General features: G+C 40.3%; 1 protein-coding gene across 1 annotated transcript; it reads right to left on the bottom strand.

Moving 5' to 3' along the window:
- Nucleotides 1–1106: 1106 nt before the first annotated feature.
- On the bottom strand, nucleotides 1107–11735 carry LOC114658600 (E3 ubiquitin-protein ligase RNF182). Its single transcript, XM_028810624.2, has 2 exons — nucleotides 11160–11735; nucleotides 1107–4714 (listed from the first exon to the last, which is right to left on the bottom strand). Exon 2 carries the CDS (start codon nucleotides 3922–3924, stop codon nucleotides 3172–3174), a length of 753 nt encoding a protein of 250 aa, XP_028666457.1. The 5' UTR covers nucleotides 3925–4714; nucleotides 11160–11735; the 3' UTR covers nucleotides 1107–3171.
- Between the last annotated feature and the right edge of the window lie 12781 nt (nucleotides 11736–24516).

Raw genomic sequence — 24516 nt, 5'->3', positions numbered from 1 at the left:
ATTCACGGGGAAGAGTGACTTAAAGGAGTTTGTGTTGGCATAGGGAACGACTGCTGTAATCACTGTGGTCTGCTCTGGTTGTGCTATATAGTGTGGGGTCTGTAAACAGGGGTGGTTGTAATAGTGGGAATGGTCAGCACATAGACAGTTACTACTGTACAGAGTGTGGTCAGCACTGAAGTATTGGCAGCTATAAAGAGTTTGGTCAGCATTCAGGTAATGCCTGTGGCATTCAGTGAGGGCAGTACATAGGAAATGACTGCTGTAGGGAGGGTGGTCAGCACAAAAAGACCGACTGTTGTATTGAGAATATTCAGTTTGAGACAAATGACTGACATACAGTGTGGCCAAGGTATAAGGGCTGACTGCTATAACGGAATGTGGACATCAGAACTGAGGATTATATTGAACGTGGTCAGATCACAGCATGTGACTAAAATACAAGGGTAAATCAAGAAGGGGCCTGAGTTGCCTCGAAAGCTTGCATATTGTAATCTTTCTAGTTAGCCAATAAAATGTGTCATTTTGCTTGGCTTTTCTCTACAAGGGTAAATCAAAAAGCAAAGGCAATTTGAAAACTACATGGTAACCACAATGGATAGAAGCGGATGCAATACATGTTCTTGATGAGTAATGGGTAGTTCAAAAATACACAGTGCAGCGCTCTCCCATTAGTCTAGTTGAAGCCAAGGTCAAATCAACATGGATACTCTACTGCGCGATTGTACCATTGTTGAACAACGTGCCGTAGAGAGATTTCTTTATGCAGAGAGAGTGAAACCTGCTGAAATTCACTGAAGATTATTGGCTCAGTATGGAAGTGAAAACAGCAGGACTCAGCAAAACGTTTATGAATGGTTAGTGAGATATAGAGCGGGAAGAACAAGTATAACCAACGAAGCTCAATCTGCTTATCCATCAACATTGCACACAGAAGCCCACATCGACATGGTGAATGCCTTCATCAGAGGAGACTGATGGATTGCATTGTCTCCTGTTACTGTGTATTTGGATCTCAGCTATGGATTTGCACATGCCATAGTGCATGATGATTTTTTGTGTAAGAGGAGTACCAAAACAGCTTACTGATCTGCACAAGTCAACACCCTTGGGTGAATTTCAGCAGGTTCCACTCCCTCTGCCAAAAGAAATTTCACTACAGAGTGCTGCTCAACATAGTTTAGTTGAAGCCAAGGTCAATTTTTTGATTTACCCTCGTACAAAGTGTGGTCAACATATAGGAAGTGACTGCTCTATGGAGTGTTGTCAGTGCCAAAGGATTGGCTGCTGTAGCGATTGTGGTCAGCTCTGCCTGTGACTGCTATTCTCAGTGTGGTCATCATCCAGATCTAGGAGACTAGAAGCTTTATAGTTAGCATTTGCAGACTGGCACGTGGATTGAGTGTGGCCAATACAAAGCAAAGGATTGCTACTGTATATGAAGTGTGGTCAGACAACTATATGGAATGTAGACAGAACTCATAGACTGTTTGCTAAATTGAACGTGCTCAGTACGCAGGAGGCACCTTCTGTATTAGGTGTGGTCAACACACACAGGTGGATGCAGTCTGCAATACAGTCAGCACACAGAGATTGGCTGCTGTATCAAATGTGGTCTGTGGATGAGTAATAACTGCTATATGGACTATGGACAGCTTTCAATGTTTGCTACATGAAAATTGATGAACACCTCCTAGAAAAGTTATGCTAAGCCACGCAGTGGGGGACTACTATAAATGACGCTGGTCAGCACTCAGTGACCACTATATAGAGCAAGGTCAAAACTCATGGGGTGCCCGCTAGAAATAGGATAGTCAGCTGCCATGCTTAGTGTAGTCAGCATACATAGGAAAGACTGGCTTATGGAGTATGGTCAGATGTCAAAGACTGAATGGTCAATACACAGGGAGTGTCTTCTATAAGAAGAGTGTTAGAACTCTGGGAGTGACAGTTGAAAGAAGTGTGGTTAGCAGGGAAAGAAAAGAGCTGTATGAATGTCGATCATCACTAAAAGGTGGCTGCTACATGGAACATGGTAAGTGCTCAGTTTAATGGCCACTACAGGAAGTGTAGTCAGATGTCAAAGTGTGGCTGGTGTAATGATTGTGGTCATTATACTTGGAGTGAATGTTACACAGTGAATGGTCATCATTCAGAGGTGCACCCCCATGTCATTTTTGCCAGCATGCAGGGTGTGGCTGTCATATGTAGGATGGTCCCCACTCAGTCACATCTCCATAAGGAGCGTGACCAAAACTTGAGAAAATGCCTGCAGTACTGAATGTGGTCAGGAGCCACTGCTATGTGGAACATGGTCAGCACTCAGTAAATGACTGCTTTAAAGAATTCGGTCAGCACTCAGTTAGTGGTTGTTTAACCGAGACAGTCAGAGACTGGTTTGCCATACTAAATGTTGGGTGGTCAGCTTATAAGGTCTGGCAACTGTAAGCACACAATAAAGTCCATCATGCTGCATTCCTCATTATGAGCCCACCGACCAGCTAGGTGAGCGTGATGCATTAGAGCCAGACAGGTCACCTCAAAAGGAGTCAACAAATGGTCAATAATAAAACCCAAATGTGGGTAAAGCAATAAGGCTTCCTGGGTACTAGGTCCTATTAGTTGTAGGACAAAGACAAGATTCTTAAGTGACCCATCCGAAACTTGTAGAGTCGATGGGTACTGTTTGTGGATCCAGACACCTAGTGGATGAAGCCATTAAGACTCAAGTCTTTTTGGAATCAAAAGGCAAACACCATTCTCTGGTGGAAAGGGTTTTGAGCTTTATTAAACTCAATTGGCAACAAAATGGCAGCTCTGGGTGCGGACACATGTGAAAAGTGGCCGTATGGGCAGTGCAGACAGAAAGCATGGGAAATGCACACCCTGCAGTCTGGCCCGAGGTGCTGAGAACTTGAATCCAGCAGAGTGGTGACCCCACAGTGTCCTAAGCAAGATGGCCCAAGCTTGTGGGGTTCATCACACCTGATTGCTTAGGACTGCAAGGGGCTTGATGGAGGTTAGTCCACATTGAACTAAGGTGGCCACTGAGCCTAAGATGTAGTGTCCATGGCATAGGATACACAACATGGGCATCTAAGTTCCCTTGGAGTGCAAAATTCAAGATGTGGGGGTGTACTGGATGTACTGTAGCTTCCATATCGATGAGCCTCACGTGGAGATGGATTCCAAAATCTCATGGCACAGGCATTGACAGAATCCATACAGTACACAAAGGACCAGGGTTGAAGGTACCAGGCTGACTAAGATCACCCCCAGGGTAAGGTGCTGGATCATGAGAAGATATATGCCCAGAGGCAGAGAGCTGAAGTAGATGAGGCATAAGATGCCGATAATGAAGCGTGGGAAAGTCCTAGAAGTCCATGAGCGACACTTCTGCATGGGCAGGTGGCATGGGAGCGAGTCCAGACTGGGTGGTCGATAGAAACGCACCATGTTGAGCATGCTCATTGTTTCTGCCGGAGGGGTTTCTCCAGGAACCTCCATGATGGTGATGACTAAGCAGTCTGAGGAACTGTGGGATTGTTCAACTCCCCCACCACCGCTCAGGCTGTTGGGGGTAAGGACTACTTCAGCTGGTGTGGTGGAGCCACTCTTCCTAGCTTTGTCCTGGTAGGTGAGGATAGCCAGGATGTTGCTATCATCCTGCAGGAGCCAGATCTCTTCATCAGGCACATGAGTCTCATGGCGGCAGAAGGGACAGCTGATGATGCTGGGAGATGAATCTCCGATGTCCACAATCTTCTTCAGGCATTTGGCACAGACGCGGTGTAGGCAGTTGAGTACCTTAGGCTTGCGGTGCCGGGCGTCATAGCGGTTGTAGCATATTTTACATTCCAGCTCCTCCACGGTGTACACCAGTGGCTGACAGGACTCTGAGTCCGACTCAAGCTTGAGACTCATCTTGGTGTTTTGTTGGCACACAGGAAGTTCACCAAGCTACAGGCCCAGACGTCTGGGAAGTTTTGAGGCAATTTAAATCAATGATTATATCCAGCTATTACAGACAGCTATGCTGAATGGGTGAATTGACAGTTCGGTGGGTATTCATCGATGGGCATGCATATGCATCCATTCCTGGGGGAGGTTGAATGCATGAGTGCTGACATGGAACCTTGCACACATCAGGAGATTAGATTTGGCCCTGTCCATATAGGTGTCCTAGTCTGGTGCTTTGGGTGAAGCACTACGCCTCGTGTTCTAATAGGTAGTTTCTCCCAAGTGTAGATCCAACGTTAACATGAATTGTCATGCCCAGTTTCCAGAAATCAGCTTCAAAACAGAAACAGGCTAAACATATACAAAGCCCAGTAATGCCAGGTCATGCCTCATCAAAGTATGTGGAGCAGACTGGCTTACTATGCAAGAATCTTCATCCCCGAAAGGCAGGGTGATAACAAAGGCCATTTCCATTTATTTTCTCCTCAGAGGCAGACCAGGGTTCTCTGCTACTTATAAGTCATCTTCACAAGGTCTCCCATGAGGTATCCGGGCTGGAAACACAGAGGAGCGCATCTCTGTCTCACGCCTTGCGTACTTCAGCATTTATCTTTTCAGATTTCCTCACCCTGATTTCTTGTTTGCTGCTTGACTCAGCGATGAAGTGACCTGGTGGAAGGTCTACTAGGGATCTCCACTTTGAAGACCAAGGCTTGCACAACTGTGGGTGCCTCACGGAGATAATGCAGACATCCTAGGATAGAAAATAAAGAACATTAGCACACCACAGAAGGACAGAGTGTCCTACTTTAAATTATCAGTTAACCTTCTCATATTTTTTGGTGGCCGCTGCTTCCAAGTCAATGACTCAAGTGATTGGAAGGGTTGGAACTAACTACAAGTCTAGCACACTCATCCACTCATCCATTGGTAGACAGCAACCACCAACGTGCATAAACACAGACAAAGAGCACAACAGGTGTGAATACCATCAAAAGATTAAAAAACACCAACTTCAACAAAGATGTCTTGAGAGATATTATTCGTCAGATCATCAAGAGCTGGAAGCAACTAAATAAATGATACAAGGGCAGAAGAAGATGTCTGCTGGTTGTACCCAGCTGTGGTAAGAGACACCAAAAAGGCACATTTTGGCTTGGGACCAGCAAAAATAACCATAAGACCTGGGAATTCATCCTTCTATTTCTACAAAGCATTGTGGCCAAGTCTCTATTAACTCTTTGAGGGCTGAATATTTTTTTCAAAAAAACATAGCTTCTGAAAAGCAATGGTTTCATATAGAAATCAACATTAAACGTCTGTTGCTGCATGCTGCGGTTGCCTGTTTGCTAAGAATGTGCTGCAGGCTTGCTGCCAGGCTGTCTTGGCGTGGCCGGGGCGGCAGCAGCAGCAGGGGTCACGGCCGCAGTGCATTGCAATCTGGTTTCTACCTCTTACCATTATTAAGTGGCAGTCTTCCTGGTGAACATTGCCGTAGGCGTGTCAACTACATGAACCTGTTCAGCACCACCACGATTAATTGGGGACTAGTCAGCTGAAGTGGGCGGCACAGTGGCGCAGTGGGTAGCACTGCTGCCTCGCAGTTGGAAGATCTGGGGACCTGGGTTCGATTCCCAGGTCCTCCCTGCGTGGAGTTTGCATGTTCTCCCCGTGTCTGCGTGGGTTTCCTCCGGGCGCTCCGGTTTCCTCACACATGTCCAAAGACATGCAGGTTAGGTGGATTGGCGATTCTAAATTGGCCCTAGTGTGTGCTTGGTGTGTCGGTGTGTTTGTGTGTGTCCTGCGGTGGGTTGGCACCCTGCCCAGGATTGTTTCCTGCCTTGTGCCCTGTGTTGGCTGGGATTGGCTCCAGCAGACCCCCGTGACCCTGTGTTCGGATTCAGCGGGTTGGAAAATGGATGGATGGATGGATAGTCAGCTGAAGCTGGAACCTCACATTCGTTTTCGATCACTTGTATCAAAATCAGAGTCTGGTAAGTCATTGTCCACTTCAGAGATAATAGGCAGAACTTTGTCCACGCAGTATTTTGGTTTACGCATTCGCTTTGATTTCTCGCCATTATTTCAGTGCCATTTTTGCTATTGTTTGCACCTTGCTACTCACACGAGCCCAGGAAATCTCGGTCAAACCAATGAAGCTAACTTTCCTTCTAGCAACGAGAGTCCAACTAAAAGATAACGGTTGGTTTTGTCACAGTTTACTGTTGATTACCATCGTCAACTCCTCCTTTTGACAGAAGTCAACATCAGCCCTGAAAGAGTTAAGTAAATATCACAAACAACTGTGAAATACAATGAAACAAATACCCATCCCATGTGGAAAGGTGCTCTATAAGCATGAAAACAATTATGTTCTAAAGGAGCAGAGTCCTGATTGTAATTGAATGTGGATACAGCAGATTAACTTAAAGAAAAACTGCAGCACGTCTGTCTGTCCGTCTGGACACTTTCCAAACTCAGCCCTCCCTGCCTCCCTTTAAAATGCAAAAAATCTCCAGCCGGCTGACGTGATCCAATTTATAACTGAGAGATGAAAACTACCGTGTTATTCTCCATCCCCATGTAAAACCCTGAAGGAGTTCTTGTTTATCTCCACAAACGCCTCCTCTGTCATTTCTGGTTACGAAACACCCGCACTGCTTGGCAGCCAGCTCCTCCGAATGAACGAGATCTAAATATAGAAAGCTCTCCCGCTGGAGGGCGGACAGCAAGGCTCTTTTACATAACGGCCCTGACAGCCGTCTTTCGTCTCCAGAAACGTCACAGCATCACAGCTCAAAAGGAGGATTATATAAATAGAAGGAGCTCGGTGGGACGAGTATTTACCAGTCCCGGGTGCCATTGCCCGCTGTGCTCACCCAGGTAGAACTTCTTTAGGGGAAGATGATCATAAAACATTTTCAAGTCTGCTACACTGCTGTGATGGGCCAGTGGTGGTATATTCAAGAGTGTGGTCTCCTCGTGATCCTGCTACCACTATGATAATTTGTTAATGGGTATCAGGGTTCAAAATGGCACAAATGGATTTCTGCAAATGTTTTTTAATGTTGTTATTACAAGATCAAGGTACTTTGTCTATGCAAATCTGACAGCTGTCCTCAGAGGCCAGCTTTTAAGACTTCACTTCTAGGGGATGCTGTTTTAGCTACTGCTTGTCCTCAGGAACAAAATGGGTTGTGAAAGGTCTGGCACCGGACACTCACAAACATGAGAAGCAGACATGAACACATTTCGGTAAACACCTAACATGACCACTTCCTTGTAAAGTCCAGGTGTACACTCATTCTAAGCATCTCGTCAATCATTTTCTGTGGTTCGCATTTAAAAAGTTTTAATTCCTTTCACCTCGTAGTTCTAAGACCTGCAGCTTTTGCATACTGGATCTTTACTTAAGGGCGGCACGGTGGCGCAGTGGGTAGCGCTGCTGCCTCGCAGTTGGGAGACCTGGGGACCCGGATTCACTTCCCAGGCCCTCCCTGCGTGGAGTTTGCATGTTCTCCCCATGTCTGCGTGGGTTTCCTCCCACAGTCCAAAGACATGCAGGTTAGGTGGATTGGCGATTCTAAATTGGCCCTAGTGTGTGCTTGGTGTGTGGGTGTGTTTGTGTGTGTACTGCGGTGGGTTGGCACCCTGCCTGGGATTGTTTCCTGCCTGGTGCCCTGTGTTGGCTAGGATTGGCTCCAGCAGACCCCCGTGACCCTGTGTTCGGATTCAGCGGGTTGGAAAATGGATGGATCTTTACTTTCAAGCCATCATTACCTTTACAGAGCACCTTTCACACTGGCTAAAGCAAACAATAAAAACATCTCCCTTACCATTTTTCAGTGCTGGAGACACATCGCTTTTTCTTGTTTGACATTTTCCCATAAAGTAAATTTGGGAAAATTGTGGGCAAATGATCTGGGCAGAGCATTCTGGCCAAACATTGTGGAAGAGAAGAGGGATCAAAGGGAGACTTGGGGTGACATGATGTACAACTGGATGTGAGGAAGAGTGGAATGGGCTGGCACTGAGAAAAGGGACACGGAGAAGACTTTGGGGGCTGATTATACATAAGAACGGAGAAGATTTAGAAGAATATAGTGAACTAGCAAAGAAAGCTGTATTGCGATGAAGATGCAAATAAAGAACTTTGAGTGAAGAAGAAGGGGGTGCTCTGCGATAAAACAGAAAGAATCCAACCATCTTGGAATTTGCGTAATCTAACTCAAGATTGCAGGGGCAGGAGGCAATTTAAGCAGTGCTGAGTGGAAGGCAGGAAGCCATCCTGGACGGGCCACCAACCCATAATAATAACATACACATATTATCTTTTGGATCTAATTCAGGATCAGGTATAGGTTTGGATCCTATTCTGGTAGCATCAGGTGGAAAGCAGGAACACCAGCCCTGGATGGGTTACCATAATAATAACAATATCAATAATAATAATAATAATGGCAAACAAATAATAAATGAACTGTGAAAAGGGCAGACATGGCTAAACTGCAGAGATATCGATGTGAGCACACTCTATCTGTACAACTTCTAATACAAAGAAAGCTACGGCAAGCTGAGTTAGAATTTAGAGATATCTCAAAAGGCATTTGAAGGTATCTGGAGAAGCATTTAAGATATCGTAAAATGACTTAGAGGTATGTGAGAATATGTATGCTTCAAGAGAAGATAACTCAAATAGATTTCAAGATATCTGACACGCAATTCATGGTATCTTGAAATAAGCTCCTGTGCTTTCTGAGATATCTCAGTGAGGTTTTTAGATATCATAAAATACAGTTGAAGCATTTTGAGATATCTGAAATGCAAAACAAGACATCCTAAAATGACTTCCTCTAAAAGTGTCTATGCTTTCAATAGGACGTCCTGTGTAATTTAAGAAATGTATGTCACATGGGAGAGAAGGCTTTTTAAGATGTCTGGAAATGTAATCAAGATGTACTTCAGATACTTTAATATTGACTTTCATATCAAATAAATGGATTTTTTTTTTTAGCTATCTTATATGAATTTCATGAATATCTGCAATTTCAGTTATTCTGAGATACCTTAAAATGTAATTGGACAGGAAGTTCTTTTGCAATATCTTGAAACACCATTGAGATGTTATAAAAATGTGCAGGAAGTTATCTTAAGATATCTGGAAATGTATCTTGAAATGCACAGCAAGTTGTTTTGGGATATCTGAAAATGTACACAGCAAAATCACCAGTGTTAAATTGCTGTTTTGTGTGTTAAACTATAACATTTAAAAGTGTTTGAATGGAGAAAGTGTTTTTATATTTGCGCTTGTAAGTGTAAATTTAACACTGACAGTTTGGCTGCGTATTTGAGATATCTTAAAATAAGTGGGAAGTTATTTTTAAATATCTCAGAATATAACTAAGATATTGTGGGAAAAAAAAACATTTAAAATATCTTGAAATTCACTGATGTTTGAGAGTATCTAAAGTACATGTTTACACATCTCAAATCCATTTCATGATATGATCTCTACATTTTAAGATATCTTTAAAAAGACATGAAATTATTTCAAGAGATGATGTATCTACAGTGAGCATTTTCAGATATCTACAGTACAAATGAGGATATCTCAAATACATTTCCAGAGATCACAAGATAGCTCCTTGTCTATTTTCATCAATCCATCCATTATCCAATTAGCCAATCCCAGCCAACAAAGGGCGCAAGGCAGGAAACAAACCCCGGGCAGTGCGCCAGCCCACCGCAGGGCGCGCACACACTAGGGACAATTTAGGATCGCCAATGCACCTAACCTGCATGTCTTTGGACTGTGGGAGGAAACCCACGCAGACACGGGGAGAACATGCAAACTCCACGCAGGACCCGGGAAGCGAACCCGGGTCTCCTAACTGCGAGGAAGCAGCGCTACCCACTGCGCCACCGTGCCCCCTGGGGAAGCATTCAATTACCGGTATTGTTATTGTTATGTGTGTCTAACAATTGCTGAAAAGAGAAGTTCCCGTGTCTATTTTCCGATCTCAAATACATCTCTAGATATCTCAAGATGACCAAATACCAAACTCACTTCCAGCTCATTTAAGATGTATCAAATACATTTCTAGATGTCTTAAAATAGACAGGAAGTCTTACTGAAAGAATAGGTAATTTTACAGGAAGTGATTTCGAAGATTCAGTTTTCAACAAAACATGCAAGGTCGATTTGAGATATATCTATTTGAAAGATCCTGAATTGCACTGGCAGTTATTTTGAGATATCTAAAAATATGTTTGAACTGCATTCGCTGAGGTATCGCAAAATGTACTGCAGATATCTTAGAATGTAAAAGAACATATTTTGAGATTTCTAAAAACGAGTTTCAGATATCTTAAAAGCTGACCTGCATTTTAAGATACCTGAACATCCATTTAGCGAGATCTCAAAATGTCCATTGGGCTTGCCATAAAGCGCTGCCTTTTGTCTTGGGACGCCTCTGCTCTGCCCAGACGGCAGGTCGTATTTCTCAAAGAGGCTGAAGCAGACCTGCATACTAATCTTCTGTGCAGGGCATTTGGGTTGCGCGTCACTGTCGTTGGACGAAGTGCAAAACCAAGTCTACCTCAAGTGCATCTCTCAAAACCAGTCTAAGTTGTTTGACACTGAAGTACAGGGCCATCCATTCTAACTCAGGAAAAAGCCGATTATTGTAAATATTATCATTACGCCCCAACGCCGACCGAAAAGAGGAGTCACGTCCGCTCTTCTACTGCTTTTTTTATTCTGCCAGACACAGGTGTCACGGGATCAAGCTTAGATCAGTAGGATTAAACCGTCCACCTAGTCAGTCGCCCCCCCACCCGTTCCGATTTAGGTTTTCACGCGTCACAAAAAGGGGCCCTCACTGAGCACTCAGTGCTGATGCCGAAGAAATCAAACTAAACCTGTTAGCACCATCAACAAAGCTTAAGAACGAAAGGACGTTACTTGTGATCAGAGTGAAAAAGAGTGTGCCCAGTATGATCGATATAATACAAATCCGCCCTTCTAGGTTTTGAATCATCCTTATAATAATAGTAACAATATATTGCATAAATCGATTTTTTTAACCAGTTCAGGACCGCGGGGAGTTATTTAACTCAACAATTATAATCTTAATGAATACCAATTTTAACCAGAGCTTTCATCTCCCTCCTGATTGTAGTACGTATGACTCACCTACCTGAATTATCGCCGCTCCATTCTTTCGAACTGGCTCCGATGCCTCCTTTTTTGTGTTTTGCCTCCGCGTCTTCTGCGTTTAGTGTCTCCGGCTCAGTGCGACTGCCCCCTGGTGCTTCTTCATTTCTGTCTCATTTTTCTCTACCCATCGGTGTCCCCACTATTTATTTTTTTTAAACTTCGGCAAATCTTCTTGTGTCCTCACTGAATTCTTATCTGCAGCAGCCTCTCTCCGCAACGCAGCATCAGGACCAGCAGAGATTTCTTCTGACGGTTTCCATGGCAGCGGTGAGAGCAGCTCTGTGAGTGCACGCGCCCGCGCGCGCGTACGCTCAACTCTCACACGCAAGCTCCGATCTGCCTGTCTTGGCGAATTAATCGCATCAGAGATGGGCTTTATTATGCGTATCCCAAAGCCGCCACTTGTATTGATGTGAATGGCTGCCGATGTGGCGGAGGTGTGTGAGTTATGCGGTTGGGGGGTAGCAGGAAGTGGCCTAGCCCTTATTAACAGCGAAAGCTGTTGCGCCCCCTCACCTGAGCGCGTCTGGGCCGCAGTTTTCCTTCCTACGTGCCCGAGATCTTAAGCAGCTCTGCCTTTTTCTACACGGACGTGCAAGAGATTGGAAATGAGACACCGCAGAGGAGCCGGGACCCTAGCAATGGATTTGGGAGGAGGACTGCGTCATTTCAGTTTAGAAAAGATGTGTTTGTAGTCAGAATGCAAGAAGGGGTGGAGGTTTGCCCGTTTAGAGTCACCAAAACGTTTAATAGTAGGTGCAAAATAATGGAGCAGTAGGGAACATCCAAACTGCACAAACAGCACGCATAGCTTACTTATTTTTTATAGACGGATAGATACATCAATAGACAGATAGACAGATCGATAAATGGATATTTGCCCCCTGGGGGAACTTCCCATTATTGGTATTGTTATTGTTATGTGTGTCTAACAATTGTTGAAAAGAGAAGTTCCCACAGAATGATGAAATTTGATATTGGGACATTACACTAAAGAATTTTTTTTTAAAAAGCAAAACATTGTTTCAAATACATCATAAAACTCCAAGTTCTTAAAATACATTCAGGTTTTTTAAAGAGGATGTGAAACCCAAATGGCCCAAGCCCTGGGACCTTTAAAAACTGGCTTAATACTAAAACACTACACCCATCCATCCATCCATTTTCCAACCCGCTGAATCCGAACACAGGGTCACGGGGGTCTGCTGGAGCCAATCCCAGCCAACACAGGGCACAAGGCAGGAACCAATCCCGGGCAGGGTGCCAACCCACCGCAGGACACACACAAACACACACACACACCAAGCACACACTAGGGCCAATTTAGAATCGCCAATCCACCTAACCTGCATGTCTTTGGACTGTGGGAGGAAACCGGAGCGCCCGGAGGAAACCCACGCAGACACGGGGAGAACATGCAAACTCCACGCAGGGAGGACCCGGGAAGTGAACCCAGGTCTCCGGGTCTCCTAACTGCAAGGCAGCAGCGCTACCACTGTGCCACCATGCTGCCGTAGTTCTAAAACCAAATTTAAAAAACAAACAGAATCAAAAACAATCAAAATCTAAAACAATTATTTTTTTGAAAATGGGAAGACCAAGACAAAATTTTGGTGATTGTTCACTTGCTTTACTTTGGGGTTTTCTAATTTTTGACTTGAGCGTATTTAGTAATTACCTACCCTCTGAAAATCATTAATGTTTGAGTTACTAAAGGAGAAGTTACTTAAGATTTCCAGACCTTATAAACAAGATTACACAGAGGTTATATGTTGAGATATTTTCATGTGCAAATTGTCAGATTGGGCAATAATCCAAGAGTTATGGTAATGGTGCGCCCTTTAAATGAATGCTGCACTCCACAGTAAATACTCCTAAAATACCTGAGAAAATCTCAAGTTACTAGTGTCTTATAATTCAGACTTGTCAAGACACACAGACAGAAACGTTAATATCGAAGGAAACAGCAGCAGAGAAAAAAAAACAACTGAAAAACACAAATGTACATATAACAAGAATGATAATAATAATCCTGAGTATACTGACAAGGCCTAAGTATTTATAAAGTGTTAAATGATCAGAATTGCACATACTTATCAATTGTAATCTCTCAGATAGATAGATAGATAGATAGATAGATAGATAGATAGATAGATAGATAGATAGATAGATGTGAAAGATAGATAGATAGATAGATAGATAGATAGATAGATAGATAGATAGATAGATAGATAGATAGATGTGAAAGACACTAATAGATAGATAGATAGATAGAATAGATAGATAGATAGATAGATAGATAGATAGATAGATAGATAGATAGATAGATAGATAGATGTGAAAGACACTATGATAGATAGATAGATAGATAGATAGATAGATAGATAGATAGATAGATGTGAAAGACACTATGATAGATAGATAGATAGATAGATAGATAGATAGATAGATAGATAGATAGATAGATAGATAGATAGATAGATATGTGAAAGGCACTAAATGATAGATAGATAGATAGATAGATAGATAGATAGATAGATAGATAGATAGAAATGCACTATATGATAGATAGATAGATAGATAGATAGATAGATAGATAGATAGATAGATAGATAGATAGATAGATAGAAATGCACTATATGATAGATAGATAGATAGATAGATAGATAGATAGATAGATAGATAGATAGATAGATAGATAGATAGATAGATAGATAGATAGATAGATAGATAGATAGATAGATAGATAGAACTTTATTTGTCCCCAGGGTGAAATGTGGCTATTTACAGAAACACTTTAAATAAACAAACACCTAAATAGATAGACAAGTAAGTAAAGCAAATAAAATATGCACACACACTTAGGTCTGAAAACACACCAGAATGACTATAAAGCAAGAAAATGTAAAAGTATTACAAATTCTGATTTGTCTGTCAAAGTCACAAATGCTTCCAATGTCTAAAATGCTTGCACGTTTTGCTAAACTATTGCTATATTAGCACTTCCAGGACAATCCGAGTAGCACGCGAGTGTGGCGCATGTATAAATGGGGTCAAACGTCCCTGTATTGTTTGTTCAAAACGTAATTTTTTTTTTTTTGGTAAAATAAAGTGTAGGTAGGCCAAGCTTAAAAAAAAAAAACCACAAATGAAAGAAAACTAATTATAAAATAAGACATGGTGCACTTCGTGTTATATTTGCTTCAGAAAATATTGAAAGCTTCAGAGTAAGGACACCTGATGTTTTCTGAATTACTCACCAGAGACATTTTCCAGCGATGTGAAAAAGATTTCGAGGATGCGCCCTTAAATCGAACACTCTCTGGGATTGTAGCGCCGCTTGCTGGTCATTGCTTTAAACTACATCTCTAAAATGAAAAGCTGTGTTTCCCAAACTCGGACCCACTGTGGCTGCAGGTTTTTGTTCCAACCAGCATCTGTTTTTATTTGGACACCTGGGCTAATTAAGTGAACTGTTATTTACCAAGTTCTGTGTTTTGGGAACAATATAGAAATTAGAAAAGTAGTAAAAAAAATAAAAATAAATAATAATAATAAAATAAAACGTACCAAGCAGTTATGTGGGAATAATGTATTTTTTTCTTTTTAACAATATTTTCATTCTACTTTTCCAGGTGTTCTAATTTTTGAATTTGAATTTCCCATTGGGATTAATAAAGTATCTATCTATCTATCTATCTATCTATCTATCTATCTATCTATCTATCTATCTATCTATCTATCTATCTATCTATCTATCTATCTATCTATCTATCTATCTATCTATCTATCTATCTAATTGTTTAATGAATCCATAATTTACTAACTAGGGGCCGCTCGCATTGTGAAGAGGGGGGCTGAATGCACCTTAAGGAGATGTGGTCGATGCCCCTGAAACCCCCTCTTAAATGGTGATTCAATGGGAAACAAATGCAGTTTTTTTTTTTTACCTCCTCTTTGCTCGATTAGCTGCTAGATTGCTGCTGCTGCCATGCCGTGTGTACAGCAGCTGTCCTACTCTTTGTCTTTTATTTCCGGCCCCGGGTGTGGTTAAATCTCTTGGCACTCTTGGTTAAGTCTCGTCTTGTGGTATGTGAGTTCTTGATATTTTTTAGTTTATAATTTAAAAATGGAATAAGAATCTGAAAATCTAGCAACATCACATTAAAGTTTGATAAATTCTGGAAAGAATGATACCAAACATATATATGTTAGTTTTAAAATAAGCCCAATTTAAAGCGTGACAAAAGACATGACATAAAAATGTCACATAAAATTGTTGCACTTTTAGGCTTAGGATTTTATTTATATATAGAGAGTAAATTAGTGGGTCCAACACTAAAGTAGTTGCAGCCTCTCATGATTCAGTGTTGTTTTTCTGGGTGTCTGCTCTGCTCATTTTTAATTGTCATTATTAAGATACAACGAAGGGTGGAAACTGCACAGAGAAAGGGCAAAATATAATGAAATGAACAAAAGAGAGTTAAGCATTTAAATCTATAGCAAAAGCAGAAATATTACTAAATGTGTCATAAATGTAACAATCCTGCTGCTGTGCTTTTCTGAATGTAGAATAAGAGAAAAAGAAATACCAACTTATTAAAGGAGATCAGAGTTATCGGTTGTTGTCACTGACTATGAATCTGATTAGAACAAAAACCTGCAGCCACAGGGGGTCCCCAGGACTGAGTTTGGGAAGCACTGCCCTCAAGTCTTCATTTACTCCATGAAGAATGCACTACTAGTGAAGCAGGTTGGTAGGTAGTAGAAGTAGCAGCTTTATCCTGTGTGCAGAATAGGGAGAAATTCATAATTCCATATCTTACCAACACTCTCCAGCACTATGATAAATAAGAATGTGTTACAATACAAAAATCTATTTTAATGAAAAGAATAAACTAATCATCTTACCAGATGTACTCCTTTTTCCTGCTTCTGTGCTTCCATTAGTTGCAGCCTAGTGGAAAATCACTGACTCTGCTTACACTTGACAGCTGACCCAACCTTTGTCAGCCACCTTGTTCCACACTAAACACTCCATGTTGGTATCAAACAGCAAAGCTGCCAAACCAGTTCTTTGACTGTACTTATACTGTAACATGTGCTCAGCACTGGCTTCCTTCTTAATGACTTCCTGTATAAAAACAAACAAACAAGCAAAAAAGGAATAAAAAAAATAAAAAAGACATTCATTTCTAGAAGGTATTTTTTTATTCCTTTGTTGCAGTGACCTAAATATACAACAGCACGCTTCTTTAAATAACACAATAACAAAATTACAAGCAAACAGCAGTAATACTACTTAATGAATGTGCAGTATGTGCGCCATATACATCATGTTTATAAACCGGATTTACTGTATGAACAGAAGAAATATGTATGTCTCAGAAGAAAGAGAGCGATACGTGCTACAATCAGCAGTCACTACAATTATACTTTTTTTTTGTTATAATTTCCTGCTATTAAGCAGGTACTACTGTTACATCCTTATTTCCTTAGAATTTTCTTAGTACTGCAATTAGTAATCACAATAATTATTTTTAAATTTCTTTTAAATGTCCTGCTATTAGCAGCAATCAGCAGTCACTATTTTTATTTCTTTCTAATTTCCTGTTATTAATACTACAATCAACACTGTATTTTTTATTACAGTTAAAAATACATTTATTTGCAAAAAAAACACAATCGTTGTTTAATGTTTTAATTGCCATAAACATTTTTATTACTTATAATAAGAAAGATACTTATACAACAATTTACTTCATAGTCAAACTAGAAAGAAAACATCAGAAAGTTAAAAAAGTACAATATCTCAGATAGATAGATAGATAGATAGATAGATAGATAGATAGATAGATAGATAGATAGATAGATAGATATGAAAGGCACTATATGAGATACAGTGCATCACTTTTTCCACCTTTTGTTATTTTACAGCCTTATTCCAAAATGGATTAAATTCATTTTTTTCATCAGAATTCTACACACAACACCCCATAATGACAACGTGAAAAAAGTTTACTTGAGGTTTTTGCAAATTTATTAAAAATAAAAGAACTGAGAAATCCCATGTACATAAGTATTCACAGCCTTTGCTCAATACTTTGTCGATGCACTTTTGGCAGAAATTACAGCCTCAAGTCTTGTTGAATATGATGCCACAAGCTTGGCACACCTATCCTTGGCCAGTTTCGCCCATTCCTCTTTGCAGCACCTCTCAAGCTCCATCAGGTTGGATGGGAAGCGTCGGTGCACAGCCATTTTAAGATCTCTCCAGAGATGTTCAATCGGATTCAAGTCTGGGCTCTGGCTGGGCCACTCAAGGACATTCACAGAGTTGTCCTGAAGCCACTCCTTTGATATCTTGGCTGTGTGCTTAGGGTCGTTGTCCTGCTGAAAGATGAACCGTCACCCCAGTCTGAGGTCAAGAGCGCTCTGGAGCAGGTTTTCATCCAGGATGTCTCTGTACATTGCTGCAGTCATCTTTCCCTTTATCCTGACTAGTCTCCCAGTCCCTGCCGCTGAAAAACATCCCCACAGCATGATGCTGCCACCACCATGCTTCACTGTAGGGATGGTGCCTGGTTTCGTCCAAACATGACGCCTGGCATTCACACCAAAAAGTTCAATCTCATCAGACCAGAGAATTTTCTTTCTCATGGTCTGAGAGTCCTTCAGGTGCCTTTTGGCAAACTTCAGGCAGGCTGCCATGTGCCTTTTACTAAGGAGTGGCTTCCGTCTGGCCACTCTACCATACAGGCCTGATTGGTGGATTGCTGCAGAGATGGTTGTCCTTCTGGAAGGTTCTCCTCTCTCCACAGAGGACCTCTGGAGCTCTGACAGAGTGACCATCGGGTTCTTGGTCACCTCCCTGACTAAGGCCCTTCTCCCCCAATCGCTCAGTTTAGATGGCCGGCCAGGTCTAGGAAGAGTCCTGGTGGTTTCGAACTTCTTCCACTTACGGATGATGGAGGCCACTGTGCTCATTGGGACCTTCAAAGCAGCAGAAATTTTTCTGTAACCTTACCCAGATTTGTGCCTCGAGACAATCCTGTCTCGGAGGTCTACAGACAATTCCTTTGACTTCATGCTTGGTTTGTGCTCTGACATGAACTGTCAACTGTGGGACCTTATATAGACAGGTGTGTGCCTTTCCAAATCGTGTCCAATCAACTGAATTTACCACAGGTGGACTCCAATGAAGCTGCAGAAACATCTCAAGGATGATCAGGGGAAACAGGATGCACCTGAGCTCAATTTTGAGCTTCATGGCAAAGGCTGTGAATACTTATGTACATGTGCTTTCTCAATTTTTTTATTTTTAATAAATTTGCAAAAATCTCAAGTAAACTTTTTTTCACGTTGTCATTATGGGGTGTTGTGTGTAGAATTCTGAGGAAAAAAATGAATTTAATCCATTTTGGAATAAGGCTGTAACATAACAAAATGTGGAAAAAGTGATGTGCTGTGAATACTTTACAGATGCACTGTAGATAGATAGATAGATAGATAGATAGATAGATAGATAGATAGATAGATAGATAGATAGATAGATAGATAGATAGATATGAAAGGCACTATAAGAGATAGATAGATAGATAGATAGATAGATAGATAGATAGATAGATAGATAGATAGATAGATAGATAGATAGATAGATAGATAGATAGATAGATAGATAGATAGATAGATAGATATGAAAGGCACTATATGAGATAGATAGATAGATAGATAGATAGATAGATAGATAGATAGATAGATAGATAGATAGATAGATAGATAGATAGATAGATAGATAGATATGAAAGGCATTATATTAGATAGATAGATAGATAGATAGATAGATAGATAGATAGATAGATAGATAGATAGATAGATAGATAGATAGATAGATAGATAGATAGATAGATAGATAGATAGATGTGTAGAATTGTTTATAATGGCACTCAGTTTTGTTTTCATTCTCTCCTTTGCTTCCTCCAAAGTGTTCAGATGTCACTGTTTATGGCTTCTGCAGTTAAAAGAAACATCTTTACATGTATTTAAGTTAGCAAACATCTTTATAGCTTCATAGGGTGAAAGTAACCGTGGTGTACTCATTCCAATTTATTTTGTATATGGCTTCTTAAAATACAGGCACACTTTTTAATAACGGAGCTGAATGTTGGTGAATTACAATGACCAATAACTGTGGCATGAAAAGAACAACAAGCAGTGTTCCCATATGCTTTTTGAGCTGAATTATAAACCAAGAGCATGACCGTGCAGGGATCAGACAGAAATGGTCCTTGTGTACCTAAACTTCCATCAATCTTTCTTTCTTTGTTTTTTATTTTATTATTTAATTAACTTGATGAAGATAACACTGCATACAATCAAGTCAATCATATACATCAAATGACTTCACAGTCAAACTATTAAAAAAAAGAAGAAAAAATATTAGAAAGTTAAAAAAAGAAAGCAGGAACAAAAAGAGTCAAAACTTGTCAAAATTGAATTCATCCGCCACCCAAGGGGTAGTGAGGACTGCCAACAGCACGGGCAAAAATAGCTAAGAAGGAAAAAAAGTTGGGAAAATGTCCTTTTCATTCAATTTAAATGCTTATTCAAAAATTATATTAATTAAATCTTGCTATATATTTTTTTTAAGTTTGGAACAGGTCCACTAAGCAAGAATGTATTTTTTTCAAATTTAAAATAGAATAGAACACCAGTTACCCACTTACTTATAAAAGGCGGGTTGGGATTGTTCCAGTTAATCATGATAAATCCACGTGCCAGCAGTGCAGTATAATCAATTATAATCAACTTGTCTTGCTCCACTTTAAGCCCATCTGGGAGTCCACCAAACATAGTTGTTAATGGGTCTTTCCAACCCAGATGGTCAGACACGCAGTACTGCGGACATGTGACAACAAATTTTAGCTTAACTTTGAACATGAAACTGTTTAGCCCAATTTTTTCACATTACTTTCCGGAACCATTGCTAGTAGTTAAGTAAAAAGTGCATTACAATAGGCATGTGCCTCTGACATCATGTTTTAAGCCGCAATGATTTCCTTTATATGTTAAAAGACTACCGTTCCCAGGTTGCTTTAGTAACCGTTGTATTCAGAACAGGTACTAGATGGACTCGGACTTCCCCGCTTATTGAATACCATTTCTGTTAAAATTATAATGAATATATATACTGGGCGCTCTGCCCCCTGCTCGCTTCGCTTGCAAACCCCCATGCAGGTGCTACATGCTACCCACTTCGTGGCTCTGCCGCTCACGTACGGGGAAGAGGATGTAGAATTTGAACAGATTGTTATTTTCATGGGAATTGTTACATATGCATAATATACCTAACTATTTTACACTGCAGCGAGTAATTAACCATAGTGAAAAATAGTAAAATGTAATAAATTGAAAGAAAATTAAGTTTCATGTTGCATTAGAAGTATTCATTGCATTATACGTTTTTGTTTTGTTTGGCTTTGAATTAACACGCAAATACTTTTCAAACGTACACTTTTAGTGTAAAACTTGACAACTCATCAATATTCTCTTTGAATTTTGATTCTGTGTTTGGATTTACATCGTGACGACGCAATGCATAACTGGCCGTGAGTGAATATCATTTTTCTTTCTAATAAATAAACCAATTTTTTCGAATGTTTGTCCCTGTGATTTGTTAATTGTCATAGCAAAAGCTATTCTAACATGAAACTGTAAACGTTATAATACGAATGACATACAGTATCAAGATCTCCTTTTGTGTCTAATGTTATCCCCTGAAGATGTACTACATTACCTTTCTTGTTGCCTGTTAAAATTTTACATGTCAGAATTGTTCGACCAATTTTGAATACAATTGATCTTGTCCTATTGCATAGCCCATCACTCATACATAAACTATGCAATAACTTCACGATACATCCTTCTTTCAACAGTGGAAAACTGGACAGTGTTAATGGCTGTAGATATTCTACAGGATATTGAAAGTTTACATGTTCGGCACAATCACCACCAACTGTTTCAGCATAGTCTATTGATACGCATTTAACTAATTTGCCGTGTAACCAAACGACAATTTTCGCGTTAATTCGTTTGACTTCATTGTTTCTCTGTGCTAGGATTGCTCGTGTACTCATTTCTTCTATTGACATAATAAGTCTTTTTTTATTGGGAATGTAAAGTGAGGAAAATGTATAAATTTATATGAGCGGAGAGCGCAGGAACTGTGTCTGACAAAAGCATTCACACCAATGAGAGGTGAGAGAACTGTGGGCGAGGGCCGTTGGTTGAGAGGAGGGCGGGACTTGAAAAAATCTCTTGGCAATAGTCTCGTCTCCTCTCAAGATTTTCTTTTATAATATAAATAAACAATTAAATTGGATTCAAAAATGGATAGTCTGGCTTGATTTAAAGTCAAATGATGAAATATATCTAATTTCATTTTTTTGTGTTTTATTTTATTTTAATGCATGAACAACAAGCACTTCCATTCCATCCATTTTTTTAATCCGCAAAGTACAATAAAAAAGCTTCAAGGAGAATGGGCACATTCACACACCCACTCACAAAAGCAGACATATTTACCGACGGCAAACCAGGTTTACGTTATCTATTCGACTTCCACCCCTCCACAAATGTATTTGGGCGAAGCTCCTGGAGAAAGTTGGGAAGAACGTGAAAACACCACGGGGCCCTGGGGATTCGTGCTGTCCAGTAGATACGAAACTCTACCCACTGTGCATTTCTATCAGATTGTTAAAATTATAACTGAAGGTCTACCTCTGAATCTGTAAGTTACCTTACTGCCCAAACCATGATCTATATCTTAAAAAACTGCGATGGCACCAAAAATAAGGGTTTATTTATTTAGCTTATTTAATACACTGTTTCACCGCATCTATCGCAAATGACTCGGGTTTACTCATCATGTGAGCCAGAAAGTGTCCTTTTAGTTGCAACTTTAGACATTAGGAATCAGTTTGATTATTGTGACCAGTTATATCATATAAGTAAGTTTTGTTGAGTATAGGTGTGTCCGCAAATACGGTACACTGATTAACATTCACCAATCGGTTACTCTGAAAAAGGGTCTTGCATCATCCCGTGGCAGGCATTGACCGTTTATTAAACTATTTACAGAATCGGATATATAATCAATGATTACAGAGCTCTGCTTAAAGTTTTATTTAGTAAATGCTGGTGTATGCAAAATCATCGATTAACTTCTGGGTTTTAGCTCAGCAAACTGTGACAGCGAACCGGTCCAACAAAACAGTGGAATTAGTGACAAATTAAAAGAATACTTCTAAATAATACGTTTTTGTCCTTTCTCATTTCTGCATATACCTAATATGTGAGGATTATTTTATATCTTCAATTCTTTTTTTAAAAAAGTTACTTTTTAATGCGGCCATTTTTAAATCTTTAGATTTAGTCCCCTGTAGTGGTGTAGGGAAGAATCCCCTCTGACTGGCCATAGGCCCAGCCAATCAGTTCATTGTATATGAAATTTCAAAATTTCAATTTTGTAATTGATTGGGTATTCATTATTTTATCTTCCCTTCGGTTTCGAAGTACAACTTGCACTGTTGACAGAGTTTTTTAATCCGTAAATCGGATCAAGACATGTTTGAGATCATCAGTATCATCAGTTCGTCTCAGCAATTTGACTATGAAATCATTTGAACCCGATCTTGCTAAAAATCTGATCGTGACGAAGTAATTGACCAGTTCAATCTAAAGCCCTGACACCTGTGTTTGACATAAAGCTTTTACAGGACAGGTAGGGTTTGTGTGTGTGTCCACCCTGACACAACAACATTTGATTACAGTGAAAATTTTTGCTCAGCTTTTGCATGGTCTTATAATAATTCAGTTATGTGAAGGTACCACAGTATGAATACATGTATTTGTTTTTTTGTTTTTTTTTTTAAAAAGTGCCCTTTATATTCTAATAACCACTAGAACATCCATTTTTACATGGACCCACCCTAAAATCTATTCCTGACTATGCCCCTGGTCCCATGAGACAAAAAATCGGAATGAACCAATTTGAATGAAAATGAATGGACTGTCCATCTCTTTATTTTGTTAACACTTATTCTCTTATGTAACAAGGAGTTAGAGCATTTATGGGACCAAAGGGAGGAACTATGGATGGGATGCCAATCTGTGACCTCTCAATGTTACACTCTCGTACCTATCTATCTATCTATCTATCTATCTATCTATCTATCTATCTATCTATCTATCTATCTATCTATCTATCTATCTATCTATCTATCTATCTATCTATCCTAGGACAGATCCTAAGTCCATAAAGACCTGTTCCCCTCACCCCCAACTCCAGCCAGAACCACCGTACAGGCACACTTCATAATAGTGATTTTCAGCCAAATGCTGATGCTTACTTGTATTTATAGGAAATCAAAACTAATGTAAAAACTTTACCATTACAGTTAGGTCCATAAATTTTTGGTCAGAGACAACTTTTTTCTAATTTTGGTTCTGTACATTACCACAATGAATTTTAAATGAAACAACTCAGATGCAGTTGAAGTGCAGACTTTCAGCTTTAATTCAGTGGGGTGAACAAAATGATTGCATAAAAATGTGAGGCAACTAAAGCATTTTTTTAACACAATCCCTTCATTTCAGGGGCTCAAAAGTAATTGGACAAATTAAATAATTGGAAATAAAATGTTCATTTCTAATACTTGGTTGAAAACCCTTTGCTGGCAATGACAGCCTGAAGTCTTGAACTCATGGACATCACCAGATGTTGGGTTTCCTCCTTTTTAATGATCTGCCAGGCCTTTACAGCAGCGGCTTTCAGTTGCTGTTTGTTTGTGGGCCTTTCTGTCTGAAGTTTAGTCTTCAACAAGTGAAATGCCTGCTCAATTGGGTTAAGATCAGGTGACTGACTTGGCCATTCAAGAATTTTCCACTTCTTTGGTTTAATAAACTCCTGGGTTGCTTTGGCTGTATGTTTTGGGTCATTGTCCATCTGTATCATGAAACGCCGCCCAGCTGCATTTAGCTGGATTTGAGCAGACAGTATGTCTCTGAACACCTCAGAATTCATTTGGCTGCTTCTGTCCTGTGTCACATCATCAATAAACACTAGTGTCCCAGTGCCACTGGCAGCCATGCACGCCCAAGCCATCACACTGCCTCCACCGTGTTTTACAGATGATGTGGTATGCTTTGGATAATGAGCTGTTCCATGCCTTCTCCATACTTTTTTCTTGCCATCATTCTGGTAGAGGTTGATCTTGGTTTCATCTGTCCAAAGAATGTTTTTCCAGAACTGTGCTGGCTTTTTCAGATGTTCTTTA

This window comes from Erpetoichthys calabaricus, chromosome 10 (assembly GCF_900747795.2).
Source record: "Erpetoichthys calabaricus chromosome 10, fErpCal1.3, whole genome shotgun sequence".
In the NCBI taxonomy this organism is placed as follows: domain Eukaryota; kingdom Metazoa; phylum Chordata; class Cladistia; order Polypteriformes; family Polypteridae; genus Erpetoichthys; species Erpetoichthys calabaricus.
The sequence above is the reverse complement of the archived record's forward strand: the minus strand, read 5'-3'. Positions and strand labels throughout refer to the sequence as shown.